This window comes from Canis aureus, chromosome 10, assembly GCF_053574225.1.
Source record: "Canis aureus isolate CA01 chromosome 10, VMU_Caureus_v.1.0, whole genome shotgun sequence".
Classification (NCBI taxonomy): domain Eukaryota; kingdom Metazoa; phylum Chordata; class Mammalia; order Carnivora; family Canidae; genus Canis; species Canis aureus.
The window spans coordinates 23,816,639-23,833,388 of record NC_135620.1 but is presented as its reverse complement, the minus strand read 5'-3'; the positions used below and the strand labels follow the sequence as shown (position 1 = coordinate 23,833,388).

At 40.2% G+C, this 16,750-nt stretch overlaps 1 protein-coding gene across 2 annotated transcripts; it reads left to right on the top strand.

Moving 5' to 3' along the window:
• The first annotated feature begins 1,036 nt into the window (after positions 1-1,036).
• SKP1 (S-phase kinase associated protein 1) lies at positions 1,037-16,424 on the top strand. Of its 2 annotated transcripts, XM_077911676.1 has the most exons (7): positions 1,047-1,196; positions 1,810-1,951; positions 4,385-4,481; positions 9,357-9,430; positions 12,810-12,953; positions 14,699-14,839; positions 15,534-16,424. In XM_077911676.1, exons 3-7 carry the CDS (start codon positions 4,385-4,387, stop codon positions 15,567-15,569), a joined length of 492 nt encoding a protein of 163 aa, XP_077767802.1. In that variant the 5' UTR covers positions 1,047-1,196; positions 1,810-1,951; the 3' UTR covers positions 15,570-16,424. The 2 variants fall into 2 exon arrangements, with proteins under 2 accessions (XP_077767801.1, XP_077767802.1); XM_077911675.1 differs by lacking the exon at positions 1,810-1,951 and having other exon boundaries at positions 1,037-1,196.
• Positions 16,425-16,750: the final 326 nt, after the last annotated feature.

Below are 16,750 nucleotides of genomic sequence, written 5' to 3'. Positions count from 1 at the left end.
CCCTGCCCAGTCCCATCCCAGAAGAGCTGTAGGCCTCTGATTTCTTTAGGGGGCCCTGTGTGGAAGTGTCTTTTGTCTCCCTGGCGTCAGGAATCCCATCACATGCTCGGTGGTTAGGTGAGCCAGGCGCCTTAGTCGGCCCGAGAGGGGCGGCAGTGCTCACCAAGCAGCAACACAGCGGAGTCCCGCAGAGCCCCTGACTGCAGGGCGTGGGGCTGGGTTGGGAGGGGTGGGGGGCGGTGTTTTGTCACAAACTCCCTTTCCTTTAGCGTTAGCTTCATCCTATGGACCCAGCAGACTTCAGGGAACATCCCACAGCAAGAGTTCTGTGCAGGCAGCACCCTCCCAGGCTGCCTGGTTCACCCCTAGAATCCTGCTGCCCTGCCTCACACGCACGTCTGCTCAGTACACGAATTTGCTTCCAGAGAGGCCTCCTTTCCAGACTCGGGGGTCCTCTGCAACAATGGCTCCTCCGGCCTGGAGGCCTCTCGGGAAAACAACGGTAGGACGCAAGGCTGAAGAGCACTAAGCTGCGTTGGTCTGCACGTGTTCGGAGGTCCAGAGCAGGGAGAGGGCAACGACCCTTCAACCTCACGGGTTACCCCGGAGAGTGAGCTACCGCACGCTGGGCTCGGGGATGTCATTCCTCCCGCGGGGCCCCTCTCCCCGTCCTGAAAGGGGGGGGGTGCGCAGCCCCTCCCCGACACCAGTCCCTCGGCGCCCACACGCTCACTAGCAGTTTCTAGGCTTTCCACGGAGGGAGTCTTTAACTCGGCAGAGGCCAGCCCCTGCCTGAAGGACCCTTGCAGGCGGCGGAGCACCCCAACCCGTCCCGCGGTTCTGCTTGCAGGACCGCGAGCCGCGGCTGCGCAGGTGAGGCGGGTGAGGCGGGTGGGGCGGGGCGGGGCGGGGGTGGAATGCGGGGGGGGGGGGTCAGAGCGAAGCCCCGCCCCCGCGCCGTAGCGCCCGCCCCTCCGCCCCTCTGTCTCCGCCTGCGTCAGGCGATCTCGGCGGCCAGCCCCGCCGGCTCTGTGACGCCGCGGGCCCGGGGTCCTCAGCGCCTGCGCCCGCCCTTATAAGGCCGACGCCGCGCCGCGCCGCCGTAGAGGCCTTGTTCTCCCCCTTTCTCCTCCGGCCGGCCTGGGTGCTCCGCTCTTGGCAGCCTCCAGCCCGCCGTCGGCTCGAGACCGAGCACCGTGAGTAGCCGCCGACCGAACGCGAAGGGGCGGTGGTGCCGTGGATTGCGGGCTGGGCGGCCGCCCGAGGCGGGAGGCGGGAGGCACCTGGGCCAGGCCTCCCTCAGGCCCAGCGCGCCCGTCGCCGACCCTGTTCCCGGGAGGTGCCGGCGAGCCCTCTCCCGGCCGCGCGTCCTCACGACGCCTCGGGGGCGCTGGGGCGGCCGGGAGAAGGTGCGAGCCGGGCCGGAGAGTGGCCCCTCCTCGCAAGGGGCGAGGGTCCGCCTGCCTGCGCGGAGCTCGGCCGCGAGGCCCAGGCTGCGGCGCGGGGCCTCCGTTGGCCGGGGGCCTGCGGGCCTCGGGGACCGCGTGGGGGTGGGGGCGGTGGCGGGGCTCTCGGCGGAGGCCCCCGGGCCGGCGTGGGCGTGCGTGCCTGTTTGTTGTCTTGGCGTCCCGAAGGCGCGTGGCGGTGGGAGCCCGGGAGCGCTGGGTGGTTTTCGCTCCCATCTTTTTCCCTCTTCCTTGTGTCTGGCGTGACTGGCCACAGTAAGCTGTGGCTACCTGCTTGGGCCGCACGTTTGCCCGGCAGGCCGCCTGCTGCTTCAGAATATTTCTCTCCATTATTTTGCCACAGCTTGGAGTTGCTGAAACAACTGTTGAAATAGCCAGATGTTCTCGTCATCGTGGTGTGACTTTTAGGAGGCCTAACTCTTTCGAAGCCAGGCTGCTTTTAAGTTTTAACGGGGATAGGACGTTCACCTGGATAAGGATCTCAGGTTTGGGTTTTGGGGTCATGAATTTTTCACCAGAGCGTCACGATAGAATGTATCTGTGTCATAGAGCAACGTAGAGTTCTCCATTCTGCTCTCAAAAAAGTGTCAACAATTCGGGTCACTGAAAACACTGGTTTCTCTTATGTTGTTGATAGAATCTGTTTCATGCCAGTAATGGAAGGTGATTGATTTTCAAGATCAGAAGCTTAAGGAATTGTCTTGAAAGCATGTCCAATCAGAATCTCGTCCATTATCATCATTACAGTTTTGTCCTGAATTCCAACTCTATGACAGTAAAAAACGAAAACAAAACGACCCTTTGAAGTATTAAGTTTGGGATCACAAAGTGAATTCGATTACAAATGAACCCATTGCCTCCCTGCTTATTTAATAAGATCTCAACTCCCTTAAGAGTAATATAATACCGGAATTTGACTATGACTAAGCAGATCTGGTTATTTACCAACAGTTACTTGAAAGCAATATGAAATGGTCATTGTGCTCACAAGTAATTTTATCAATTGTATTGCCAAGCTTGCCTTTCTGTAGTAGTGCTGATTGCAGCACTATGGGATATAAAAAGAGCATAGAATGTTTTGTAGTTAAAAATTGGATTCACACTAAAATATTTTTGGGAGGGATACCTTTTGTTATTGTCTTGTCACAGGGAAGGTCCTCTGCTCTGGGCCCTTCTCCATTGAATAGGACAACTGCATTATTGGCAAGCACTAAGCAACATGGAGGAACAGACATATTTGTGAACTGAAAAGTGAAATCTGATTCTCTCCAGCCCTGGACCAGTGAGAGCAGGATATTGCAGTGGCTGATTTTAAAACAGAGCTTTACCTTTTTTTGCTTCCTTTCTCTAACAGCTTATTTGGGTAATAGAGATAATTGTCTAAGAAAAGTGGAATGAATATTTTAACTGATTTAATGGGTTTGGAATCTTTGATCCTAAAATAGGTGCAGTGAATATTTTAAATGGCGAATTCTACACTCTAGAGTTAATAGGGCCATTGCAGGATTATGAATACCTGAGAAGCATGGGCCTGTAAAATATTTATTTGAAATTTGAAGAGATTGTAAAGTAATGTTTAGAGTCGGGTATTGCTGCTCTTCCTACTTCCCCTAAGAATCTGAAGATAAGAAATTGATGGCTTGGAACTTTTCATTTTAAAGAAGTGGGGTTTTTTGGTTTTGCTAGAACTCAAGTCCTTTGTAGTTAATTGCTTAATTTTTATCTAAGAGGTATCTTTTTCCCAGTCTGAGGTAATAAATACATTTTTGAAGCTAGTAACAGGTTATTTCTCTGAGGATTTTATTTTAGCAGGAGAACTCAAATTTGGACACCTGGACAGTCAGTAATGGAAGATAAAAAAGGCTGTTAAATTTAAGTACTTTTAGTTTAGCAGATGAGATTGACATTTGTTTGTCCTTAAATATATTATTATCTTCTATATTTTACATTGATGCAAACATAAAATAAGAATATTCTCATAACACTCCTCAGATCTGAACTCATTTTTTACTGGTAAGTCTCACTATTGGAACATTTGTATCTTACTTGGTAACTTCATTTATTTTGGACTTTGCAGGAGGTTTATTGTGACAGTTAACTATTCAGATGAGAGTAGTCAGCATTCAGTGACAGCAGAAAGGCAGGCAAATGGGTGCTGGGTGACGTAGTTGGTTAAGCCTCTGACTCTGAATTTTGACTCCAGTCCTGGTCTCAGGGTGGTAGGATTGAGTCCTGCGTGGGGCTCCCTGTCAGCACAGAGTCTGCTTAAGATTCTCTCCCTCTGCCCCTCCCCTGCATGCATAAGTGTGTGTATGCATCCTCTAGAGCTCTCTCTTTAAAATCTCTCTCTCTCTCTTTTTTTTTTTTTTAAGGTTTTATTTATTTATTTGGCAGAGCACCAGCACAGGGAGCGGCAGGGAGAGGGAGAAGCAGACATCCTACTGAACAGGGAGCCCGATGTGGGGCTCAACTCCAGGACCGTGGGATCATGACCTGAGCTGAAGACAGATGCTTAACCAACTGAGCCACCCAGGCGCCCCAAAATAAAAAAGCTTTAGAAAAAACACCAGCAACAACAAAATGCAGGCTCAGGCTGAATAGTTTATTTTAAATATATCTTACATTAAAAATACAGAATGTAACTCTAAAATTTATACCAGTAATAAGTTCAGTAGGGCAAGCCTTAAAATTAAAAGCTTGTATTCCTAGGAGTTACACTTTGAAAAAATTGATAGCAATACTTCTATGCTAGCCTGGGAATAACCACTGGCCGTGTTTTACAGGATTATATATATACTACAGGTCGTTAGGATTTTATAGTTAATATGTTAGATGTCTTTTAACAACAGACTAGTTGATGAAATGTAAAAAAGTAGTATCTCTTATATTTCAAATTCAGTGTAGTACCTTTTTTTTAGATGCCTTCAATTAAGTTGCAGAGTTCTGATGGAGAGATATTTGAAGTTGATGTTGAAATTGCCAAACAGTCTGTGACTATCAAGACCATGTTGGAAGGTAAGTTTATTAGAAAACCTGAGACAGGGGAAAGAGGAAGTAATGTTTAGTTGGAGGTAACCTGTGAACATTGAAGTTAAACAAGTCACGATTTGTCATTAAATGCTCAAGAGTATGAAGGGGTAAAGTTTACATTTTTTGAATTAAAGAATTAACTGCATCTTTTTGATAGAGGATATTTTCTGCATTGTCTGAATTAATGGATTTTTTTTCATTACTAAATAAATAAGATCATAAGCTAATATTGAAGTGATTTCTAAGCATCAGACAATGGCCTAATTATCAAGTGAATTTGGATTCACAGTTTCTAATGAGAAAAATAAAAGGCTCTGGAAAAGAGATACATTCCTATATGATATCTAAATAGAGTCCTTTGTTTCAACAGAGAAGTAAGCTGAGTAGATGGTAAACTGAGATGTCCTTTTTTTTTTTTTTGACCGAGTTTTTCCTTTTGTCCATTTTGTCATTCCCCTGAAACTGCTGCAAAGCATATACATGGCACATTGAAGAATTAAGGTTAGAAAACAGGCTCTGAAACATTTCAGAACTTTACTAGTTAAAATGAATGTTTTCTTAACATTATTACTGGATTGGTGGACAGTAATAGTATATGGAGACATTACAAATCAATTTCTAGCATTTTTTACTGGTAAGTCTCTTTTTACTGGTAAGTGAAAAAAAATTAACAGTAATAAGGATGTTAAGTACTCAAATATCAAAGGTTTTTATTTAGCTTATACTTAAGTGAAAAGTGCAGTGAAAGGAAGGTGAGTGAGAAATAGTCTTTGCTCTTGAATTTGTAAACTAGGAGGGGAGAAGGACACCAAAGAACACAAACCGTCACACGGTGTAATTAGTGCGTTAGTAGAGTGTGCCAAGTGGTACTGGTGGAACGTCTTGGCTGATGTTACTTTTCAAGCTTGTGGAGAGACTACACTGGGTAGCAGTAGTGATGTGATATTTCAGTTCTAGTAAAATTAGAATGTTTTAGGAGATGATTCTGAGGTAAAGTAGACAAGATGTGTTCTAGGAAAGTAGAGGTTTTTATTTGGGGTTTATTGTTATAGAATGAGATTGTGATACTGTAGTTGGTAGATCTGAAGAATGGGTTTGAGAGAAATGGAAAGAAAATGACTTCTTAGGTATGTTTACTTAACCCCTCCCTGCCCCAAGAAGATTTTTGTAATAATCTATGTGGCTCTTGGTCCAGTCTTGGTGGACTGCTGGAGATACATAGTTTGTGTAGTGGGTTATAGGAGTGTTTATGGGAGTAAATGAGATTGGCAGTCAGCCATATTGGAACGGGAGGCAGGTGGTGTCAAGTGAGTAGAAGTCAGAAGTGGAAGATGAGTGGAGTAAGATTTGTGGAAACCAAGGGACGAGGGAGGCATTTTGAGATGACCAGAATGATTATCAGATTCATATACTATACTCTGGTCATTTGAGATTTCACAGTAAGTTAGAGCATTACTTACTGCGTTTATTAGGTATGGTAGAGGCAAAAGCTAAATTGCAGAGGGTGTGTCTTCTGTTTTCTAAGCTGGTGACTTCTGTTTGCTGATAAAAGCTGAACGTGTAACTCTTTTTTGGTAATTGGTACCACTCCTGTGGCACTTACAGTCCTGTATCCTGATAACTTACAAAAATAGATCACTTCTATTAAGTTGTAAACCCCTTGGTACATCCCACAGTCACTGTTCATCAAGTACCTGTTGAATGAAGAACTATGGTATGGTCACTAATAAAGAGTGTGAAAGCAATCCAAGTGTCCCTAAAGGCAGGTGAGTAAGGCATTACCTAGAAGGTGTAGAAACTGATACCAAAATTGCTGCCTGAACTCTTGCTTTGGCAATGGAAGTGTTCTTTATTTCATCTTAGTTGGTGTCTGGCACACTAATCTGTCCTGTGCTGCTTCAAAGAAGCATTTGCCATGTAGGAACGTAGGGCTCCTTGAAGGTTTTCCAGGCCTCTTTAGATCACTGAAGCAAGTGGAGTGATAGCAACAGTTATATGATTCTTTTCTTCCATAGCCTTTGGGCATTAGAGGTGAATGACTTTAAGTACCAGTGGTACTTAAAGAATATAGAATTCTAGCCTCTTCAGAATTAGCGTCTATTGAATTTGGCAACTTAACTGTTTTTCTTATTTTTGATTATGGGTTTTTTTGTGACTTAAAACAAAAATAAAACCTAATCACAGGATAATCAGAAGTGAAAATCTCAGCATGTGTACATGTGAGTTGACTGATTTGTTTAGGTCCAGGATGTGGTATCAGGATACAGGTGTCTTTCAGAAGTCTTTGAAACTAAATAGCTTAAAGGAATGACTATTGATACTTGTGCATTCAGTCTAAAAGTAGAAAGGAATTGCACATCCTTGGTTTAAATGCTAGAGAAGTGATCCTTCAGTTGATCCTACAGTTGTACTGTAAGGTCCTTATTTTTAATGTGACTTAAGCCTTTCTTCCATATAATGTTTGGATCTAAACAAGTTAGTCTTCTGTATTATGTTTCCTCTACTATCTCAAATTCCCAAACATAAGTATTTTATATAGTGTAACTTCATTTTCTCCCCCAGATTAAAAATACTTCATACTAGTACAGGAAAAGCAAAAGTGGCTTAGTCAAAATTGACACACTCATTTTTACAGTTTTACTCTTAGATTGAGATGGGATCAAGGAACAACATTGGTAGAAAGGAGGAGGGGAAATGAATGATCCATCTATACAGGAAAATAGGATTCTTTTTGAATATACTCTAATCTTTACCACTCCAGTAAAATTGCCTGTTAAGCTCATTGACCTCCATGTTGTCAAGTGCATAGTCTGATTTCTCATCTAGACCAATTGACACCATTTGATCATCCTCTTCTACATCCGACTTCCAGGATACTTTACTTGTCACTTCACTCAGAGCTTTGGTGTCTTCCTATCTTTAAAGCCCGTAGTTCCTCACGGCTGGCTTAATCATTGGACGTCTTCATCATATTCATACTCCTTCATTCCTTTGGTCTTCTCATCTAGCCTGATAGTGTTGTAAGCCATCTAAACACCAATTCCCAAAACTACCTACAATTCTGTGTCTTCTTTTTATTTTTATTTTTATTTTTATTTTTATTTTTTCTCTCTTTTGATTTTTAGACTTGGCATATTTAACTGCTTGGTCTACCCTTGGTTATCTAATAGGTACCTAGACTCAATAAGCTAGAGTTCTTAATTCCCAGCCCTTCAAAATAACAGTTCTCTGACAGCCTTCTGCCTATCAGTTATTGGCAACTCCATTGGCAGTTTCATCTAGTTCCTTACGTCATAAACCTTCGTCTTCCCTGACTCACATTCTATTTCCCATCCATTGCCTCTGCCATCAAAATGCATACAGAATTGAATCATTTCTTCTTCCGTAGCTGTAAACCTGTACAAGTCACCATCTTGTGCTTGGATTATTGCCAGCCCCATAGTAGATTTCCATCTTTTCTCTGCCACTCTCTACCATCTCTTCCCAATACGGTAGCCAAAATGCATGGGGCCCTGTGACCATCAGGTCCCCTGTCACTGGTCTCATCTACTCCTTTCACCCTTGCTAAACCTGCTGTAGTAACACTAGATTCCTTTAGTGTTATTGGAACATGCCAGAGCATCCTATCACAAGGACTTTGCGTTTGTCATTTCCTCTACTTAGGTGTTTTCTCTCCTTTAGGATTTTACTACGGTGTCATCTTGTCACTGAGACATCTTGAGCAGTTCTGTCTAAAATTGCAACAATTCTTTGTATCCTCTATATTCACTGCTCACTCTCCACTGCCAAGGACACCTGTTACACATCAGGAACTCAAATGGTTTGACTCAATGCTGGCCATGTCAGCATAACTGGTACTCTGCTACCACCAATATAGTGCTAAAGTAACTTTGGCCTCTAATCTTCATACTTACTAACAAATAACTTTGAGCAGCTCTTTTTTAGTCATAATAGAGACTGAAGGACAAACAAACCCATTTAGCATGAAAATACACTCTTATTTAGAATCTTTAACAGGGATTTTAATTTTAAGGGTTTTTTTGTTTTTTGTTTTGTTTACCAGTCACTTTGAGAATATGAAAGTTAGGCTTTTTACCAGGACAATCTATAGATTCACAATTATGGATAATATGTGATGAATAACACTAACAGGTATACACTGAAACAGAGTCCCTCAGCCCACATTATTAACTTTTATTATTATTATTAACCCTACACATGATACTGTTAACAATTCCATATGTATCCTTCTGGAAATACTTTAAATATATGTGTATACCCATTTTTATTCAGTAACATTTATTTTCTTATACCTGGCTTTTAAAAACTCTAATCCTGGAATCATACCCAGTATGTATGGCTCTGCTTGCCTTATTTTTGTTTGTCAGTGGCTGCATGATTTGTGTGTGTGTGTATATCTCTTTGGGCTTCAGATTTTAATAGACTGAGATTCTGTTACTTGAAATACTTTTTATTTTAGTGTTATTTTTCTAAATGCAGCCCATCTAGAGAGTTTGGTATAAAGAGGAAGACTAGGAGTCTGGCTTTGATCCCCCCCACCCCACCCCAAAGTCATCTCAATCTCACTTAATTAGGTTACTTTTCTTCCTCTTTAAGGATTCTGTTTATGTAATATTCCTGTATTTGTCTAGTAACACAGTTTTATAGTTTTAGGTGGTTTATGGACCACTTACTAGGAACCGCTAATTTTAAATGCTTATAAGAGACTATTTCTTAGTAAAGTACTTTTCAAGGACTTTTAGACAATGTTTTACAAGGTACTTGTTTGACATGTCTGGTTGGTGTCGATCTTACAATAGAATTAGGAAATAATGGCAACTCTTCATATAATTTTCTTAGATTTGGGAATGGATGATGAAGGAGATGATGACCCAGTTCCTCTACCAAATGTTAACGCAGCAATATTAAAAAAGGTAAGGTAACAAACTGTGTGCTTGAATATGTACTTTTCTTTTGTCACTTAACATCCTGATGATCTTCCTATACTGCTACATAGGTAGCTTCATTACACAGACGGATTATGATTCTAAATGTTTGTTGTATTTATTTAAACAGGCCCTGAGAATATTTGAGTTGTGCAGTTTATTTATTTGAGTAGGCTCCATGCCCAGTGTAGAGCCCAATATGGGGCTTGAACTCACCACCCTGAAATTAAGACCTGAACTGAGATCAAGAATTGGACACAACTGACTGAGCTACTCAGGCACCCTAGGTTGTGTAGTTTTTTTGATTAACACATTTAAATTACTGAAATAATAATAGTATGTGCTTAGCAAAAAGGAAAAAATTGTCAAGGGGAGCTTGAGAACAAATGTACCCTCACCATTGCTCACCTTACCTTATATTTAAGCATAAAAGGCTCTTTACATTGAATCAAATTTAGTGTTTCAGGGCACAAGGCTCCTTAACAGAGCCAGCTATTCAATTGGATGTTCATTTGGAGAAAGACCACTCAGTTTTTACAAGGTAGAGGAAATTAGGATTAGAGATGGGAATGGTTGGTTCCATTTGGCCCCTTTCTCAGAGATTTTCAGAAGTCATTGCCCATATGCAGTTTCATCTCCTGCTTTCTCGTGACCCTGGTGTGAAATGCAGCTATGCTGTATATTTTTTCATATCTTACCATGATTGGCTATTAACAGTTCTTTTAATTGCCCTCGAGTGGGTAAAAAGTGATTCTCTAAGCATGAACAATTTTTACATATGTTACTGGCCATTTATATTTTCTGCTTTGTTTTCCTTTGCACATCTTTCTGATGGACTTAAAAAAATTGTTATAAAATATACATAACATAAAAATTACCACTCTGGGCAATTCAGTGGCATTAAGTACATTTGTATTGCTGTGCAATTACCACGACTCACCATCTCCACAAATTTTTCATTATTACAAACTGAAACTATGTACCCATTAAACAAACAATAACTCCTCAATACTCCTACCTCCAGCCCCTTGTAACTAACCACTATTCTATTGTCTGTCTATATGAATTAGACTGTTGTCGGTATCTCCTATAAGTGGGATTATACAGTATTTGCCTTTTTTTTGTCTGGCTTATTTCACTTTGCAAAATGGTTTCAGGATTCATCCATTTTGTAGTTCAGTGGGCTTTTTTACAAGAGTTGTTTATATAGTGTTTCTATTACTTTGCATTGTCTTACCTCATTTATAGTATTCTATGGTTTAGAAGCTTTATATTTTATCTTCTGGGTATTGTCTTGGAGTTAACATTCTATTTTATACTAACGCAAAATGCATCTGATGTTTGCACTCATTCAAATGCCAGATATTTTTTAGGTGCTGGCGATATAGCAGTGAACCAGAGACTAAATCTCTACCCTTAGGAACTAACATTCTAAAGGTGTGGGGGAAATGTATAATGTAAGAAATATGTCAGATGGAAAAGCTGTGGAGTATAAGTGGGTTGGTTGGTGGAGAATTACCTATTTTTAAGATAAAAGTGGTAGGGGAATCCCTTCCTGAGAAGTTGATCTTTAAACAAAGACATTAATTAATATGTAGGGGAAGAGAATTCTGGGCAATGAGAGCAAGTGCAGTGACCCTAAGACAAGAGCATGCTCTACCTTTTGAGGAAAGGAAGGGAGGCAAGTGTGGTGACTAGAGCATAGTGAACAAGCAAAGAATTAGTAAGAAGGACAGGGTTGATGGGCTGGGTGATTATAGAGCCACTTCTGAGAGAAAGTTTTTTTTAACCTATTTTCATTATTAAGTCTTAAGAATGTTTAAGCTTATGTATTGAATAATTGCATGATCTAAAACATAAAAGTATACAGTAAAATCTCCCATTCTTATCTCTATCTGACCTGAAACCCTCTCAAGTAATGATAATCAACATTCATTTCATACATCCTCTTTTAAGAGTTTTTTTTTAATCCCTACATAAGCAAATATTGATAGCTTTTTTTTATACAACTAGAATAATTCTTAAAAAGGCATTATTTCTTTATTTTTTTTTATTTTTTATGATAGTCACACAGAGAGAGAGAGAGAGAGAGGCAGAGACATAGGCAGAGGGAGAAGCAGGCTTCATGCACCGGGAGCCCGACGTGGGATTCGATCCCGGGTCTCCAGGATCGCGCCCTGGGCCAAAGGCAGGCGCTAAACCGCTGTGCCACCCAGGGATCCCTGCATTGTTTATTTCTTTAAAACTCCTAGCTTGGCTTATCCTTCTAAAAATAGTTCTTTCCTTTTTTTTTTTTTTTTTTTTTATATCCTGGCAGTATAATTTCTCAGCTCTGCCATTTTTTTTTCAGCTTTGTTTATTTCTCCAGCATTATATACTCTAAAGAAAATTTAGTCATACAGAAAGTGATATTATACAGCAAACACCCATTTACCTATCACCTAGATTCTACAACTTGTAATACTTTCAGTGTTCATTTTGGTCTTAATGATGGTACTTGTGATCTAACCAGCTTCCTGAAACTTGATCTGTTTATTCTCCTACTAAGGGAACATGTCGGCTTTTCTGGTATCCTTATACCCAGTAGTCTCATGCATATGTGAAGGATATTTAGAATTGCTTGGTGATATTGTATCCTTGCCTTCATTAGGTAGTTGCTAGATTACTTTTGAAAGGGGTTATGCCAATTTACACTCTCTAGTATAAGAATTCATGTTATCCTCACACTGTTGACAGTGATGAGTATCAAAATCTTGATTCTTCCCCCCCCCCTTTAGTCATTCTAAAGTAGGACCTGACTAGACTGTTGATTTTTTTTTTTTGCATCTAATAATACTGAGCATTTTCTCTTTTTTGAGTATTCAGATTTCTTTTGTGAGTAGCCTGTTCATATCTGTAGCCCATATCTTTGTAGTGATTTTCTTTTTTTTATTAAGTAAGCTCTATGCTTGACATGGGCATCCTGAGATTAAAAGTCACATGCCCTACTGACTAATCCAGCCAGGTTTCCCGCTTTGTATTCTTTTTTACGATTTATTCTAGAGAGTAATCATTGCTGGTTGTTCCTGTTGCACGTATTTTCTATTCATTATCCTGTCTGACTTCATGTCTCTTTTGCACAGGAGCTTTTTTAATGTGGTCACGTATAGTAATCTATCTGCATGGTTTGCTGTTCTCTAAGATTTTCTAGCCTCAAGGGTTGTGAAGATTCTTCAAGCTTCAGTTTTCCTTTTCAAGCCTGGCCACTAATTTGGCCATTCAAGTTAGCTTCTATCTAGTTCTTAGCCCAGTGTAGGAATAACCTTGCCCCAGTAGTGGAATGAGTACCTCGTGATATAGTGCCACAGAGAAATGAACTTTGTTACAGGTCATTCAGTGGTGCACCCACCACAAGGATGACCCCCCTCCTCCTGAGGATGATGAGAACAAAGAAAAGCGGACAGATGATATTCCTGTTTGGGACCAAGAATTCCTGAAAGTTGACCAAGGAACACTTTTTGAACTTATTCTGGTATGTTTTTAATGCATACTTTAAAATATCTCTAGTTCAGCACTTCTAAGACTTGTAAGAGTTTAGTTTGCATTTCTAAGAGAGTTTAACTTGTTAAATTCATTGTTACTAAATTTTAATTCTCTAAACTCAAATGCAGTGCTGTATTTAAATTCATACATTAACAATCACATTAAATATAAATGGATTTAAACACAAAGAGAGTACAGATTGTCACCTTTGAATTAAAAAATATTTCAGCTATGCTCTCCCCAAAATACCTGCTTTATGTTTTATTTTTATTTTTTGAAGATTTTATTATTTGGAGAGTGAGAGAGCATTAGCAGGGGAGAGCAGCAGAGGGAGAGGGAGAAGCGGACTCCCTGCTGAGTAGGAAGGCCAGTGTGGGGCTTGATCTCAGGATGCTGGGATCATGACCTGAGCCTAAGGCAGACAACACTTAACCAGGGAGACAAGACTTAACCAACCAAGCCACCTAGGCACTGCCCCCAAAACACCCACTATAATGACACTCTTAGTTTTAGAGGGTGGAAGAAGATTAAATTATGCAAATAGTAATCAAAAGAAAACTACAATGATGTGTTAAAAGTAGATTTCCGAGTTAAAAATATCACCAGGATTAAAGAGGGTTGTTGCATAATGGTAAAGAATCAGTCCATTGTTAAGACGACATAACAATCCTAAATGTTTATCTGTCTAAAGGCAGAATTTCCAAAAAGTGAAACAAAAACCAGTAGAACTCAAAGGATAGATATACCCACCATCTTCTGTCTCTCCTTAATTGATAATACAAATAGAATGAATAGGGATATAGAAGATTCAGGTAACACTACTGGCCAACTTGACCTGATAGACATTTATAGAACATTAAATCTCATTACAGCAGAATACTTTTTCAAGTATGTACTATTAAATTAAGATAGACATGTTAGAAATAAAAGCAAGTCTCAGATTTGAAAGAACTCAAGGCACACATAGTGTTTTCTGATTGCAGTGAAATCAAATTAGAAGTCTGTAACAAAGCTCTCTGGAAAATCCTAAGTATTTGAAAACAAGCACTTCACAGTAACACGAGTCAAAGAAGAAATAGAAAATTAGAAGCAAGAATTGGAAATTTTACACCAGAAAGTATTTTGATCTAAAGGGAAATTAAACCCAACACAAGAGAATTTGTGAGACGTAGCTAAAGTAGTATTCAGAGGAATACTACTTGATAGCACTAGAGCACACCTATATTGGAAAAGAAGAAAAGTGTCAAATCAGTGATCTAAGCTTTTACCTTAAACTAGTCAGAGATGAAATTAAACTCACAGAAGAGAATATTAAAGAGCAGAAACCTGTAAAGCAAAAAATAGTAAAGAAAACCAAAGAATCCAAAAGCTCATTCTTTGAGAAGATCAGTAAAATGTAATGTTATTGCTTCTGTTTCTTTAAATATTTTTGTCAAGATTTGCTATGTGGTGCTTCTGTGCACAGAGCGCACACATACACACACCCACAAGTAGTGACCATTCTTGAGCATTTGAGGTGGTGTATGGTTTACTTAAGGCAGCAGCAGGACTCCATATTACAGAAGGTGTAACAAAGGGTTGTATGAAAATATTTCACAAAAGCATCTGATTTTCCCTTTAATTTCACAAAATTAACTAGCATTTTAAGTTTAATTACATATGGATTGGCAGTTGCTAACTTTGGATTTAGTTGAAAACATCAACTATATAATGAAAACAACCATCACATTCCAGGCTGCGAACTACTTAGACATCAAAGGTTTGCTTGATGTTACATGCAAGACTGTTGCCAATATGATCAAGGGGAAAACTCCTGAGGAGATCCGTAAGACCTTCAATATCAAAAATGACTTTACTGAAGAAGAGGAAGCCCAGGTAGGTTGCTCACAGCTTGTTTCTAATCACATGCTTTAAAAAAAAAAAAAAAAAGAGTAAAACTCAGAACGTACCTGGAGAGGATGTGTCTCTATCAGGGAGTCTTGACTTTACTTGAAAGATGATAAACTAGGTACCTCTGTGTCATAAAAATATTCTTGTTGAGAGACTGGTCTGTCTGTGATTCTAAATACTTGCATGCTCCCATTCTTGTATGAGCATAAGAACAATTAGCAGCCATAGGTGTTCTTTGATACTTCCTCCTTCACAGTTACTAGTTTTGTCACCTGGAGCTTACGTGTAAGCCATAAATATTTGACTTCAGAAAAGCAAGCACTGTGGCTAGTGTACTGCCAGGATACTTGAAAGAAAGCAACTTAGTGAATGGGGGAAGAAACAAAAGAGTAGATCAGAATGTTGACACAGCTACAAACTGAAAGTATTTAAATTGGCTGTTAGTTCTGGTGACTGAAGTTTTAATTGCCCATTGCCTTTGCTTTTTTGATAATTTCAGCAGGGCAGAATAAAAACCTGGGGAGGCAAAGGAGGGTAAGGAAGTGTACTTGTACCCTCGTATTTTTCTAGTTTTCCGTCTGTCCCTTGGTAACCCTCCTCACAAGCTCTTAATGAATCATGAGGGTAGTAGTCTTAAGAAAGGCGGCTTAAGGTACTTCCTTATATCTGTCTCTTCTAGGTACGCAAAGAGAACCAGTGGTGTGAAGAGAAGTGAGATGTTATGCCTGACACTGTAACACTGTAAGGATTGTTCCAAATACTAGTTGCACTGCTCTGTTTATAATTGTTAATATTAGACAAACAGTAGACAAATGCAGCAGCAAATCAGTTGTTTTAGCAGAATATTGTCCTCCTTGCATGTGTAGTTTGAGTACAGATTCCAAACTTATGGCTGAGTTTCTTCTAGTATGATCGAAAGTTTCTTTTTTTCCTTGCTCTTAATAAACTGAACTGTGGGTTCTCTGTAGAAGGTGGCATTTTGGGCTTTCCCTCTCTTTGTAAAGCGATTTCTGCCTAGTTTATTGTCTGGTTAACTTTAGTTTAATGACCTTTTAAAAGTTGGCATTGTAAATAAAACAAGTTGAAAAAAGTTTTCTGAAATAGAATTAACAACGTATTATCTTTATTCATGAGTTGGAAACTGGAAAAAGGCTACTTGAGGTAAATGTTTTGAGTGGGGTTATTAGGATGTCTTCCAACTTCCTGGAGTCAAGGAGTACCACTGGTATTGATGAGCCTGTATGTAGCTGGGCTCCCTTAATTGGATCTAAAGACTTGTTTTTGCATTTTTAATCCTTAGCTTTGAATACATTGGCTAGAGACTCAGTTACTACTCAGTTTGTGGTTTTGGGGGAAATTTAACTAGCCAGTCTGTTAGCTTTTCAATTAAAAAAGGCAAATAACCCATGTAGTATGTCATCTTTTTATCATCAGTTATCCCATGTGGGGGAAACTTCACACTACTTGCATGTAAAAAAAATTAATTTAACCTTTAACATTAAAGTGTCTGGCAAAACCTAGGAGTATCCATCATGAATGCAAGATTCAATAAAAAGTAAGTTACACAGTAGGTGGTAAATGGTTTGCTTTTGTGTAAATTAACTGTGTCTCTTCACTTATTATGAAATGAGTTAAATATATATGTATGGTTGTGTAGCTGGAGACAGCTTGCAAGGAAGTTCATGTATGAGCTCACTGGAGGCTGCTGACCTAACACTTGGGTTCTGATAGACTTCTGTCTCCTGATTGTCATGATCCAGTTCACTGGAGCCAATGCTTCAGTTCTTAACTGGTGTACGTGGCCTCACAGAATGGCCCTGCCATTGTTTCCAGCCTCTGCCCTATAGTAGAATTAAGTTTTCTTGGTGGCTTAAGATGGCCCACAAATTGTTCTTT

Bases quoted from the DNA above. Each gene is read 5' to 3' on its own strand.
- SKP1 (XM_077911675.1), top strand. From the start codon at position 4,385: ATGCCTTCAATTAAGTTGCAGAGTTCTGATGGAGAGATATTTGAAGTT. The intron at 4,482-9,356 runs GTAAGTTTATTA...TAATTTTCTTAG, and splicing joins TATCAAGACCATGTTGGAAG to ATTTGGGAATGGATGATGAA. The intron at 12,954-14,698 runs GTATGTTTTTAA...ATCACATTCCAG, and splicing joins CACTTTTTGAACTTATTCTG to GCTGCGAACTACTTAGACAT.